A 15799-nucleotide genomic window follows, 5' to 3' on the forward strand; every position below is an offset into this window, starting at 1 on the left:
AGAACAAACCCATCAATTCACTTATACAACGGTTCTTCGAGCGAATAATCCTGGAGCCCTGATGATGATGTTAGTTTAGGGAGGGCCAAGAAAGGAAAGTGTGCAGTAGATTCGAGAGATAATGTAGTTATTGGTTTGAAAATAGACGACATTTTGGATGTTTGTTAATAGAATTTAAGCATGATTTCAAGTTTTACGACCCATCACCAAATTTTCCGCTCTATCTCCGCAGTAAATGTCTCAACCCTGGGAAGCTTACTTTATCAGTCGCCATAAATTTCCGTACCTTGAGCTCCTTCCTTCAAGTTATCACCCTACCACAGTTTATGTCTACACATACATCCTCATATAAATTCGCGGAAATAAGCTTCCGGCTGTGGCCCTTTCAGATGTGACAAACTGGTCCCTTTTCCGGAAGGGATTCACCCGGCAAGGATAACGAGATGCGACCAATTGTCGTAAATTCTTCCCTAACAGACTAACATTCCTTCCCGAACAGACGTCCCCACCCTGCACCGTTTGACAGGACAAAAATGTGAGGTTTAAATATTCTTCCAGCGAGACCGTCGCCACAGATTCACTCCCAACCCGAAACGGGACGTCCCAAATTCCTTTGGTGGGTGAAACTCTACCGTCCAACTAGCCCCCCTCCCCGTTCGCCCGAAAGTCGGCAAAAATCAATCAAAGTCACAATTTTTGCAGCACCCGCCTTAGCTCCACTTCTCCGCCAGGGGGCCAATAAAATCATCATCGTGCCGAGTTATTTTACTGTTTGTTTACTTCCATGCTTTTTTTTTTTTTTTGGTAACCGGAAAAACACATGTCTGAACAGGACTTTTTCGCGAGCGCGCTCAACAGCTGCTCGAACTGGCTGAAAAGATGTCATTTTCGACATTGCATGCTCGTTATTTTTGCATGATTTTGCTTGTTTACCAAGCAGTCGAATCGCAAATTGATTGACATGAAAGTAAACACAGACTCAATTATTGAATTTTGAAATGAATCAAAATTCGATCACAATTGGTGATGAGGTGAGAATAAGATGAGAATGAAATGAGAATGAGATGAGAATGAGATGAGAAAGAGATGAGAATGAGATGAGAATGAGATGAGAATGAGATGAGAATGAGATGAGAATGAGATGAGAATGAGATGAGAATGAGATGAGAATGAGATGAGAATGAGATGAGAATGAGATGAGAATGAGATGAGAATGAGATGAGAATGAGATGAGAATGAGATGAGAATGAGATGAGAATGAGATGAGAATGAGATGAGAATGAGATGAGAATGAGATGAGAATGAGATGAGAATGAGATGAGAATGAGATGAGAATGAGATGAGAATGAGATGAGAAAGAGATGAGAATGAGATGAGAATGAGATGAGAATGAGATGAGAATGAGATGAGAATGAGATGAGAATGAGATGAGAATGAGATGAGAATGAGATGAGAATGAGATGAGAATGAGATGAGAATGAGATCAGAATGAGATGAGAATGAGATGAGAATGAGATGAGAATGAGAAAACTGATAGCGTTTATCTCTAAAAAGTAGAAGAAAATACCTTGAATACCTTGACGTAAAGCCATGCATGTTTTTTTTAAATCTTTTTTCCTCGCAATGAAAAACCACAGGTGAGATTCTCTCACCAAACTGTCAGTCCCGGTCTCATCTGTTTGGTGGTGTGGCAGCGAGCTTGAGTTATGAGTTTGCATCATGTCATGGTCGTTTGAGGAAATAAAGTGTTGGAAAATAAAACGCTGTTTGCTGCAGGTGTGCTTCCCCATGTTCATGTGTGGGAAAATTTGAAGTAATATTTCGGTTGTCAGATTATGGCGGTGAAGTGGAGAGTTTTTACTTGCCTTCGAAAAATGCATGCGGAAAGCTGGCGATAAATTGCTGGGGTAAAATCAGAGTAAACTCAGCTTGAAAGAGTGACAGCTGCTCCAGAAGTTTTTATTTGCGTTTTTAATAAGTCTTGGAATGCACTTACTTTCGAAATGTGCTGCCACCCTTTTTACGAGCTTTTGGACAGTCAATTAACCACAAACCCAACTCTTTTTGCTTTTACAGACATCAACCAGAGCGGTGAAATTGACCGCAAGGACTTCGAGCTTGCAATCATGGTAAGTAGATACTAAACAAACAGGACTTGTTACTTGATAAAAAAAAACCCTGAAATCATCCCTTCAAAATCAACAGAAAATCTGCGAACTGCGCGGCTGGCCGGTGGGAAACGCCAAGAACAAGGAAACCCACGACTCGATGTTCAAAATTTGGGACGGCCTGCGGACGAAGGCCGACTCCGATAACGACGGTCAGGTGAGTAAAATCAGCCATGTAAAAAAGGCTGTCTGGATGCTTACCACAGACAACGGGACGCAGATCTTTCATATAACAGTCAATTCGGTATTTTTTGTGAAGTTCAAATTGTATAAATTTAATTTTTGAAATAGTTCACATTATACCAATACTTTCTTAAATAACAATCAATAAGTAAACGAAATCGAATAGTTCTGAGCTCTTTTCAAATGTTTCGATTGAAACATTTATCAACCAACAAATCGAATCGTCTGATATTTTCTCCTTTTTCATTAGTCAGTTTCACTCTTCCGGGCGAAGAATGGGAACCCAGTTTGAATGGGTGGGTGGCCTGGCTCGTAAAAGGAAAAGTAAATTTCGCTAACGAACCAGCTCGGTGAAATTGAGTGGTTAACCCTTATCATTGGTCATGAGAAAGGAAGGGAGGGGAAGATCCCTTCCCCAATACGGTTCGGGTCCCCCGGGGAAGAAATGGTCTGTCGAAGGGACAAATGGGTTGATTTCTTGATTTGTTGCCGATGATTGATCGTTGGGTTTCGGAAGGGTTGCGTTTCGTGGGAAGATCAAATGTTTCACAGATAAAAAATATTTTTAAAAATCAAAGTTACCATTGAAAAACAAAATATGTAAAATTGTACAAAACTCACAGCAACTTTAATGTAAAAATTGGATCAAAAAACTGTATTTAAAAGAGAATATTTGAAGAGACTTCAAGAGTGTAAAATTTCTATTTGACAAATCATTAATTCATCATGAATCAATTTCGAAATTTTTGACAGTCTGCCATTTTTTTTATTTTTCAGTCAATTACTGTGTAGAGCTTTACAAAAAAAAGTAATTTCTTATTACTCTCCCAGAACAGAAATCGAAACCGAACTCCCGGGGTGACACTTTTCAAATTGGGTTGGGTCGATTGAGCGTTAGATACGGTTGTATTCTGTCACGAATTGAATGTTTAGTGGGGCAAAGTTCAATTGGAAAACATTCTTGGTTGGAATTTTCGCTGATTTGCAAATCAAGGATTGTATTCAATTTAACCTCCACAGAGTTCTCCAAAGAGAAAAGAAATTTAATTAGCATTCTTCTGCTGAGCTTCACGGTATTTAGCTCCCAAACAACAATACAAAAGGGTATACGAGGAACAATCGAACGGATTAGAATTGCTAGGAATGATTTCAGCTATTCTCGAAATCGACGATTCAATGCTTTGTTCACGATTGAATTCTTGATAGCTTCCACGATTCAATTTTTGTTGGTTCTCGAAAAAGCGCTTATTTAACGATCCAGAAGCAATACACTCGTAAATAAAAAAAAAGCAAAAAATATAATTAAAATTCCATTAAACACTCTTTTTGCCAAAACAAAACAATTTGCCTCATGATTTTTAAACACTAGAACGGTTTGAACTTTTTAAAAATTACATTTTGGCTTGATTTTTGATTGTTATAAATTTTCTATGTTAAAAATAACATGAGTTTTCTTAATGAAAAAATATGATATCTATGATAAAGTTAGACAATATTAAAACTTATTAAAAATTTAACGATTAATTTAAGAAAAAAAAGCCAATTCATTTCAAAAGTTCCGGTCTCAACTTGCTCTCCAACAAAACAAACTAATTTAATGTCATCCAACTTAAAGACAAACATCGATGTTTGCTCCTTCCCTCTCAAAGTCCAAGTCCAAGCCTTCCCAAACCGGAGAACTTTACCCAACTTTGCCGGGCAACTTTCCGTTTGTTCCGTGCGGCGCTGCTGCTGCTGGCGGTGACAATTTAAATTTCAGCTTCAGCACCAACTCGGCTCATAATGAGTGGAATTTTGCTTCCGGCAGCTCTCAGAAACAAACTCAACGCGCCCGAACAAAATCCGGAGGGGACGGGCTCAGAAAGACAGAAGATTTGACAAGACACTGCCGTGGCCACAGCTTGGAGTCTTCGGTGTGGGCACTGTGAGAAATTTACGATTGAATCAACTGATGTGTTTGATTCATTTGACTTATTTGATTGATTTGATTTATTTCATTTATATCAATCATTTGAATAATCATTTAAATCATTTGAATCATTTGAATCATTTGAATCATTTGAATCATTTGAATCATTTGAATCATTTGAATCATTTGAATCATTTGAATCATTTGAATCATTTGAATCATTTGAATCATTTGAATCATTTGAATCATTTGAATCATTTGAATCATTTGAATCATTTGAATCATTTGAATCATTTGAATCATTTGAATCATTTGAATCATTTGAATCATTTGAATCATTTGAATCATTTCAATCATTTTAATCATTTCAATCATTTCAATCATTTGAATCATTTGAATCATTTGAATCATTTCAATCATTTAAATCATTTAAATCATTTCAATCATTTGAATCATTTGAATCATTTGAATCATTTGAATCATTTGAATCATTTGAATCATTTGAATCATTTGAATCATTTGAATCATTTGAATCATTTGAATCATTTGAATCATTTCAATCATTTGAATCATTTGAATCATTTCAATCATTTGAATCATTTCAATCATTTTAATCATTTGAATCATTTCAATCATTTGAATCATTTCAATCATTTTATCATTTGAATCATTTGAATCATTTGAATCATTTGAATCATTTGAATCATTTGAATCATTTGAATCATTTGAATCATTTGAATCATTTGAATCATTTGAATCATTTGAATCATTTGAATCATTTGAATCATTTGAATCATTTGAATCATTTGAATCATTTGAATCATTTGAATCATTTGAATCATTTGAATCATTTGAACCATTTGACTCATTTGAATCATTTGAATCATTTGAATCATTTGAACCATTTGACTCATTTGAATCATTTGAATCATTTGAATCATTTGAATCATTTCAATCATTTAAATCATTTAAATCATTTCAATCATTTGAATCATTTGAATCATTTGAATCATTTGAATCATTTGAATCATTTGAATCATTTGAATCATTTGAACCATTTGACTCATTTGAATCATTTGAATCATTTGAATCATTTGAATCATTTGAATCATTTGAATCATTTGAATCATTTGAATCATTTGAACCATTTGACTCATTTGAATCATTTGAATCATTTGAATCATTTGAACCATTTGACTCATTTGAATCATTTGAATCATTTGAATCATTTGAATCATTTCAATCATTTAAATCATTTAAATCATTTCAATCATTTGAATCATTTGAATCATTTGAATCATTTGAATCATTTGAATCATTTGAATCATTTGAATCATTTGAACCATTTGACTCATTTGAATCATTTGAATCATTTGAATCATTTGAATCATTTGAATCATTTGAATCATTTGAATCATTTCAATCATTTGAATCATTTGAATCATTTGAATCATTTGAACCATTTGACTCATTTGAATCATTTGAATCATTTGAATCATTTCAATCATTTGAATCATTTCAATCATTTGAATCATTTGAATCATTTGAATCATTTCAATCATTTAAATCATTTAAATCATTTCAATCATTTGAATCATTTGAATCATTTGAATCATTTGAATCATTTGAATCATTTGAATCATTTGAATCATTTGAATCATTTGAATCATTTGAACCATTTGACTCATTTGAATCATTTGAATCATTTGAATCATTTGAACCATTTGACTCATTTGAATCATTTGAATCATTTGAATCATTTCAATCATTTGAATCATTTCAATCATTTGAATCATTTGAATCATTTGAATCATTTGAATCATTGTAATCATTTGAATCATTTGAATCATTGTAATCATTTGAATCATTTGAATCATTTGAATCATTTGAATCATTTGAATCATTTGAATCATTTGAATCATTTGAATCATTTGAATCATTTGAATCATTTGAATCATTTCAATCATTTGAATCATTTCAATCATTTTAATCATTTCAATCATTTCAATCATTTCAATCATTTCAATCATTTCAATCATTTGAATCATTTGAATCATTTGAATCATTTGAATCATTGTAATCATTTGAATCATTTGAATCATTGTAATCATTTGAACCATTTGACTCATTTGAATCATTTGAATCATTTGAATCATTTCAATCATTTGAATCATTTCAATCATTTGAATCATTTGAATCATTTGAATCATTTGAATCATTTGAATCATTGTAATCATTTGAATCATTTGAATCATTGTAATCATTTGAATCATTTGAATCATTTGAATCATTTGAATCATTTGAATCATTTGAATCATTTGAATCATTTGAATCATTTGAATCATTTGAATCATTTCAATCATTTGAATCATTTCAATCATTTTAATCATTTCAATCATTTCAATCATTTCAATCATTTCAATCATTTCAATCATTTCAATCATTTGAATCATTTGAATCATTTGAATCATTTGAATCATTGTAATCATTTGAATCATTTGAATCATTGTAATCATTTGAATCATTTGAATCATTTGAATCATTTGAATCATTTGAATCATTTGAATCATTTGAATCATTTGAATCATTTGAATCATTTGAATCATTGTAATCATTTGAATCATTTGAATCATTTGAATCATTTGAATCATTTGAATCATTTGAATCATTTGAATCATTTGAATCATTTGAATCATTTGAATCATTTCAATCATTTGAATCATTTCAATCATTTTAATCATTTCAATCATTTCAATCATTTCAATCATTTGAATCATTTGAATCATTTGAATCATTTGAATCATTTGAATCATTTGAATCATTGTAATCATTTGAATCATTTGAATCATTGTAATCATTTGAACCATTTGACTCATTTGAATCATTTGAATCATTTGAATCATTTCAATCATTTGAACCATTTCAATCATTTGAATCATTTGAATCATTTGAATCATTTGAATCATTTGAATCATTGTAATCATTTGAATCATTTGAATCATTGTAATCATTTGAATCATTTGAATCATTTGAATCATTTGAATCATTTGAATCATTTGAATCATTTGAATCATTTGAATCATTTGAATCATTTGAATCATTTCAATCATTTGAATCATTTCAATCATTTTAATCATTTCAATCATTTCAATCATTTCAATCATTTCAATCATTTCAATCATTTCAATCATTTGAATCATTTGAATCATTTGAATCATTTGAATCATTGTAATCATTTGAATCATTTGAATCATTGTAATCATTTGAATCATTTGAATCATTTGAATCATTTGAATCATTTGAATCATTTGAATCATTTGAATCATTGTAATCATTTGAATCATTTGAATCATTTGAATCATTTGAATCATTTGAATCATTTGAATCATTTGAACCATTTGACTCATTTGAATCATTTGAATCATTTGAATCATTTGAATCATTTCAATCATTTGAATCATTTCAATCATTTTAATCATTTCAATCATTTCAATCATTTCAATCATTTCAATCATTTGAATCATTTGAATCATTTGAATCATTTGAATCATTTGAATCATTTGAATCATTTGAATCATTTCAATCATTTGAATCATTTCAATCATTTGAATCTTTTGAATCATTTGAATCATTTGAATCATTGTAATCATTTGAATCATTTGAATCATTGTAATCATTTGAATCATTTGAATCATTTGAATCATTTGAATCATTTGAATCATTTGAATCATTTGAATCATTTGAATCATTTGAATCATTTCAATCATTTGAATCATTTCAATCATTTTAATCATTTCAATCATTTCAATCATTTCAATCATTTCAATCATTTCAATCATTTCAATCATTTGAATCATTTGAATCATTTGAATCATTTGAATCATTGTAATCATTTGAATCATTTGAATCATTGTAATCATTTGAATCATTTGAATCATTTGAATCATTTGAATCATTTGAATCATTTGAATCATTTGAATCATTTGAATCATTTGAATCATTTGAATCATTTGAATCATTTGAATCATTTGAATCATTTGAATCATTTGAATCATTTGAATTATTTGAATCATTTGAATCATTTGAATCATTTGAATCATTTGAACCATTTGACTCATTTGAATCATTTGAATCATTTGAATCATTTGAATCATTTCAATCATTTGAATCATTTCAATCATTTTAATCATTTCAATCATTTCAATCATTTCAATCATTTCAATCATTTGAATCATTTGAATCATTTGAATCATTTGAATCATTTGAATCATTTGAATCATTTGAATCATTTGAATCATTTGAATCATTTCAATCATTTGAATCATTTGAATCATTTGAATCATTTGAATCATTTGAATCATTTGAATCATTTGAATCATTTGAATCATTTGAATCATTTGAATCATTTGAATCATTTGAATCATTTGAATCTTTTGAATCATTTGAATCTTTTGAATCATTTGAATCTTTTGAATCATTTGAATCATTTGAGCAACTCGAATCGGCCGATTTCGACCATTTTTATTTTTTGTATTTTTGGATTTGACTCAAACTTTGTGGGGGCCTTCCCTATGACCAAATAAGCTATTTTGTGTCATTGGTTCACCCATACATGTCTCCATACAATTTTGGCAGCTGTCCATACAAAAATGGTATGTAAATATTCAAACAGCTGTAACTTTTGAGTGAATTTTCTGATCAATTTGGTGTCTTCGGCAAAGTTGTAGGTATTGTTGAGGACTTTTAAGAAAAAATAGGTACACGGAAAAAAAAATTGCATATTTTTTTCTCAACTTTTTTAGCACTAAAATATGTTTAAGGAGACAAAAATCCGCAACTTTTGAGCCATAGAGAAACATGGTCAAAAAATCTGCCGCCGAGTTATGAATTTTTGAAAAAAATAGTGATTTTTGAAAAAAATCGAAGTTTCATACAAAATCAAGTTTGACATAACTTTTTAATGCAAAATTGAATTTGTAATCGAAAAATACTTTACAGATTTTTTGATAAAAAGCTCCGTTTTCAAGATATAGCCACCGAAAGCTTGATTTTAGCGAAATATTTGCAGTTTTTCAATTTTTAAAAATAGTGACCATGAGTGACCAATTCTAAAAATATTTTTTTTGAAAAGTTCAGAAAATTTGCTATAAAATTGTCTAAGAGACATTGAAGATTGGACCTCTGGTTGCTGAGATACAGCGGCTTAACGAAAAAGAAACACGAAAATTGAAGTTTTTTTTTAAGTCTCACCCAAACAGCCCACCATTTTCTAATGACGATTTCTCAGCAATTAATGGTCCGATTTTCAATGTTAATACATGAAACATTCGTAAAATTTTCCGATCTTTTCGAAAAAAATATTTTAAATCAAGACTAGCATTTTAAATGGGCGTAATATTCAATGTTTGGCCCTCTTAAAATGTTAGTCTTGATTTAAAAATTTTCAAAGCAAATTTTCTGAACTTTTCATAAAAAATATTTTTAGAAATGGTCACTCATGGTCACAATTTTTAAAAATTTAAAAACTGCAAATATTTCGCTAAAATCAAACTTTCGGTGGCTATATCTTGAAAACGGAGCATTTTATCAAAAAATCTGTAAAGTATTTTTCGATTACAAATTCAGTTTTGCATTAAAAAGTAATGTCAAACTTGTTTTTGTATGAAACTTCGATTTTTTCCAAAAATCACTATTTTTTCAAAAATTCATAACTCGGCGGCAGATTTTTTGACCATGTTTCTCTATGGCTCAAAAGTTGCGGATTTTTGTACCCTAAAACATATCAAAAAATCTCGAAAATCAAAAAATACGTATTTTGGGAAATTGAGTTTTAGTGCTAAAAAAGTTGAGAAAAAAATATGCAAAAATTTTTCCGTGTACCTATTTTTTCTCAAAAGTCCTCAACAATACCTAGAACTTTGCCGAAGACACCAAATTGATCAGAAAATTCACTCAAAAGTTACAGCTGTTTGAATATTTACATACCATTTTTGTATGGACAGCTGCCAAAATTGTATGGAGACTTGTATGGGTGAACCAATGACACAAAATAGCTTATTTGGTCATAGGGAAGGCCCCCACAAAGTTTGAGTCAAATAAAAAAATACAAATAAAATCCATTTCCGGTTTTTGTAGAGAATTGCTCATTTGAAGCATTTGAATCATTTATCACAATTCTTCCAATTCTTTTCACAGTGCCCCCGCAATCTGCGGTATTCACGCGTACCAAGGTGGTTAGGGTGGCGCTAAAATTAAATTTTCCCCTCATTACCATCACTCTTGCCGAAACCGCTTCAGTTGTGGCTTGGCAGTGCCAAACCGCGCCAGCAACTCTAATTTGGCGGAAAAAGTCTAATAAAACGCGAGTCGCGAATTGCTCCACCGCTCCCCAAAAACAAAGCCAAATTTGTGTGTTGCAAGCGAAGGAAACGAGGACGGGCTCGTAAACATTTTTGTGGCACACTTTTCGCTCGGAGCATGATTTTTTCCGGGGGTATATTTTATTTCGAGGAGCTTAACAATGGAAAGAAAACAGATTTTCCGGCTCACTTGCAGTGAAAACAACGCGTAAAAATAATGCTCGGATAATAAATTTCAATTGAAGGGCACGCAGGAAATGCATTTTTTGGTGAGAATTGTATGCGAATGTTGTGGAATGATGATGCTTTTAATGACATCACTTAATTTTCATTATCGACTGTTAACATCATTATCTGGCAAAAATGTTTCAAATGTGGATGTTTTTTATGGTTCAATCATCAGGTTTACATATGTTTGTCTGTGATTACACTCTTCATGATTATTAAATCGACCGAAACCGTCAATTAATTTACCCGACCCAGTTGATTGACTTGAGTAGAATCAGACCAAGATTTTCCCACCATCTGTCACGTTTCATATTTGATAGTAAAAGTGAGCTTGTTTTTCTCTGCTGTCTTCAATCTTTGATCCTCGAGAATAGTATTAATCACGAAGTCAATTGGTCACCACGTCTGAAAGTCATAAAGCAAGCTCAGTCACTCGAGAAAAGAGTCGTTTTTTTGCTCTCTCTTGAAAACAGTCATAAAAATGGTCATGGTTAAAGATCCCAAAGTTGAGTGATGTGATGATAAAAGATGGGGTAGCAAAGTACGTGTCCGAGAAAGATCGGAAAAGTTTTTTCGGAGAATACGTGGTGCGTACAAGTCGTTGACACGCTGTTAAAAGACTTTTTTTTTTTTGAGACATTTGTTTTTTGTTGTTCCGCAAAATTTGACCTTTTTTATGGGACTTTAAAGTATATTTTAGAAATCAGCTATGACCACAATTTAAAACATACTTTGACTACTAAGCTCTAAAAAAACATAAACACAATATTTGATACAACAAACATCAATTCCAACACAAAATAAATCCCACCAACAACTCCATAAAGCACATTTACAACCCCCAGAAAGCAACTTTACACCTGAACAATCCCGGATCAACATCACTACACCTTACCCCCTCGAAATTCGAGATCTTTTACAAGACCATTTTAGAAACGATTCAGCCTCAGTTTTATGGGCTTTCCCATCCAAGCAAGTTAGCTACCGAGCCGAGCCCAATTTCGAGTGACAATTCGTTAAGGCCCCTGGCCTGGAGGAGAGCTGGAGGGAGGAGAACGTTTTGGGAAATGGTGCCATTTATCAAATCGGTGCGTGCCTTGCCCTATAAATCTACGACGACGACTGGGGCATATTCCTTCTCCCCCACGTTTATTGCCCACCGTCGTTGCCTTCTGGGCACAGAACGTGATTATGACATTTGGTCACATAAAAACAGAAGTACAACAATGGGAACTAGACATAAAGGGAGATTTGTATTTTTTGTTTTTGTTGTTTAGGAAGAAATTTCCAGGTGAATGGAATAGAATTTTCGTAAAAGAATGGTACATCTCTTGTTCAGTGATTGTCCACCCTTTATACAAAAAAAATGTTTTGTATGAAAATCGTCCACGAGGGGAGGAGAGGGAAAGGGAGGGAGGGAGGTTTCCTTTTCAAGATCCGAGATAGGATTTTTTGAAAATAAAATATAGGTTATACTACTTGAGGTTATCATAAGCGATAATCATTTTTTTTTCAAATTTTTTAATTTGACTCTAACATTGTTGGAGCCTTCCCTATCACCAAGAATGCTTTTTTGTCATTGGTTCTCCCATACAAATCTCCATACAATTTTGGCAGCTGTTCATACAATAATTGTACTTAAAAATTAAAACATCTGTAACTTTTCAAATGATTTTTTTGGTGTATTTGGTGTCATCGGCAAAGTTGTACATATTGATGAGGAATATTCAGAAAAAAATAGGTACTCGAAAAACAATTTTGGCGATTTTTAAGTTAACTTTTTTTTCGAAAAAAAACAATTTCCCAAAATTGTTTTTTTTATTTTTGATTTTTTAAATATTTTTGAGGACCAACCCCCGCATCTTTTAGCCCACTCAGAAGTATGGACCAAAATTTTGCCGACGAGTTATGACTTTTATTTTAAAATATTGATCTTTTTGCCTTCCTCACCTTACTGAGGAAAGGCTATAAAATCACTCGAAAAATGAACTTCTTAATTTGACCTCGTAGACCCACCTTCACGTATACCTATCGACTCAGAATCAAATTCTGAGCAAATGTCTGTGTGTGTGTGTGTGTGTGTGTGTGTGTGTGTGTGTGTGTGTGTGTAGGGATGTGGGTCTGTGCACCAAAAAATATGCACTCGATTATCTCAGCACTGGCTTAACCGATTTGGACCGTTTTGGTCTCATTCGATTCGTCTTGGGGTCCCATAAGTCCCTATTGAAAATTATGAAGTTTAGTAAAGTACTTCAAAAGTTATGCTAAAAAAACGATTTTGGCGTATGTCCGGAAGATTGTAAAAAGGGTGGTTTTTGTAAGAAACCCTGTCATGTTATACATTTTCAGAAAGGTATTAAAAAGACCTTTCCAATGAGCCCAAAACATTAAAGATCTGATAACCCTATCAAAAGTTATTAGCACTTAAGTGTTATTTATACACTTTTTGGAGGCCGGATCTCAGATATTTCAATGAAAATGATGTCCGGGTCCATCATGCGACACATCGTTAGTTAGATAATCGAAAGACCTTTCAAATGAGCCTAAAACATCAAGGATCTGACAACCCTATTAAAAGTTATTGGCACTTAAGTGTTATTTATACACTTTTAGAGGTTTGATTTCAGATATTGTGATGTAAATATTGTCTGAATCTTCCATGCGAACTATCGTTGGATAGGTTTTTTTTTATCAGACCTTGCCGATGAGCCAGAAATATTGATGGTCTGCGAACCATATCAAAAGAAATGAGTAATAAAGTTGATTTTTTAAACATGTTAAGGGGGAATGTTGCTATTTTTACTGAATGTATTGACTTTATGAATATGAGGAAGGCACCAACCACCTAAAGGTGGATTAAGTAACGTTTTTTTTTTAAAAAAATCTTGTACTTAAAAATTGCTGACCTCTTTTTTACGTAAAATCGAACTTGCTTGAATCGAATCGAAAGTACTTTACAAATTTTTAAATTAAGTGCACCGTTTTCAAAATAAAGCTATTTTGTCCGAAAACCCGTTTTTTTTATTTTTCAAAATAGTGTCCATGGTTGTCCATATTTGTTTAAGAAAAGTTTAGAAAATTTCCTTCATTTCGTCTGAGAAACATTGAATATTGGACCTTTGGGTGCTGAGATACAGCAGATAAAAGAAAAAGAAACAGGAAATAGTAGTTTAAGCAACAAGTTGCTAAAAAAATGATTTTTTTCAGTACGAGTTGTATATTCATTCAATGAGGTTCACCGAGTTGGATAAATACGAAAAGTGCTGAAAAAAACAAGTTTTGCAACGAGTTCCATGCAACATTTTTTGCAATTCCGAAAAAAACATTCATTGAGTGAAATCATTTAAAATGTTGAAAAGTGTTACTTTCCGAAACAAGTACTGAAAAGTAGAACTTTTCAGCATTGATTTTTAAAAGTGTTGCTATTCGATTCTGTTATTTTTGGTACAGTAAAGTAAACTATTTCGTCGTTTGAGAATGACAGGAAAAGTAAGTGGTTTCACGACGAAATTGATTTTTTTTTTAATAAGTCTCATCAAAACAATCCTCCATTATGCAGCAATTCCCCACGAAAACAGCATGATTCGAAAAAATAGTTCTCCGATCGGGCTCAAATTTTTTCTGAGGGTTCCTTGGCCAAAATAATTAGACCCACATTTTTTTGTTTGGCCATTAGGGTGACCTACGCCGTGTTAGGGTGGTCCGAAAAATGACATATCCATATCCACGCCATTTCATCCGATTTAAGCTGTCTTAGGCGCAAAAGAAAGGTGATTATTTTAGCTATTTGGAAAAAATAGTAAGAAGTTCCAAAAATCTAGCTTAACATTTAAAAAGGTCGTATGAAAACTTAAAATGCTGTTTTGAAGGTCTCGGGACCAAAGAGGCTATGTCTTAAAAATATTTTTATCAGATTTCTTGGAAAATTTTACATAACATATCAAAAAATGGTGAAGTTATGTTTTCAATACTCTGAGATACGATATTTTTGAAAATAAAAACTGGAATTTTCGACGTGCCGCGAGCAGAAATGGGAAAACTACTAAAACGGGAAAAAAATCGTAATTGAAATACGCAACTTTTGGTACTCTAACATGTATAGGTCATAGCTTAAATTTTGAAGTTATCGCAGTTTTAGTGAAAAAAGTCGATTTTTCCCGTTTTCGTTATTTTCCCATTTTTGCGCGTGGCGCGTCGAAAAACCAAGTTTTTATTTTCAAAAAATCTTATCTCAGAGTATTGAAAACATAACATCACCATTTTTTGATATTTTATGTAGAATTTTTTTTAAGACATAGGCTCTTCGGTTGCGAGACCTTCAAAACAGCATTTTAAGTTTTTATGCGACCTTTTCAAATGTTAAGCTAGATTTTTGGAACTTCCTACTATTTTTTCAAAATAGCCAAACTTATAACTTTTCTTTTGCGCCTAAGACAGCTAAAATCAGATGAAATGGCAATGAGATATGATTTTTTGAAAAAAGTTGTTTTTGCGAAAATCGACAAAAATTGTCATTTTTCGGACCACCCTAACACGGCGTAGGTCACCCTAATGGCCAAACAAAAAAATACGGGTCTAATTATTTCGGCCAAGGAACCCCCAGAAAAATGTTGAGCCCGATCGGAGTACTTTTTTTCGAATCATGCTGTTTTCGTGGGGAATAGAGGAGAAAATCGTGACGTCAGAAATGAACCCAAATCACTCATAGTTCATTTTGTCAGTGACTTTAACAGTTTGGCCTAGTTTGACAGATACATTGTCCCAAATTTTCTGTGGGAGAGAAAAGGAGGCGAATACTTTATGAAAATCATACACCCAGAACTGGGCATCGGCATACGAGAGGATAAAGAGCACGATTCGGTAGTAAAATGGTACTGTGTGCGGACTGTGAGGATAAATCCCGAAATTACCGAGAGTACTTTACTCATGGGTTCATCTTCAAAAAAAGTTCA

The 15799-nt window shown here is 32.4% G+C and overlaps 1 protein-coding gene across 1 annotated transcript in view; it reads left to right on the top strand.

Moving 5' to 3' along the window:
* The window catches only part of LOC6037519 (calexcitin-1), a 95168-nt gene that overhangs the window by 56885 nt on the left and 22484 nt on the right, over window positions 1–15799 (top strand). The window contains exons 3-4 of the mRNA XM_001847371.2: window positions 2077–2129; window positions 2206–2325. Of these exons, the coding sequence (XP_001847423.1) occupies window positions 2077–2129; window positions 2206–2325 (173 nt within the window). The remainder of the gene's footprint in view (window positions 1–2076; window positions 2130–2205; window positions 2326–15799) is intronic.

This window comes from Culex quinquefasciatus, chromosome 1, assembly GCF_015732765.1.
Source record: "Culex quinquefasciatus strain JHB chromosome 1, VPISU_Cqui_1.0_pri_paternal, whole genome shotgun sequence".
NCBI classification, from domain to species: domain Eukaryota; kingdom Metazoa; phylum Arthropoda; class Insecta; order Diptera; family Culicidae; genus Culex; species Culex quinquefasciatus.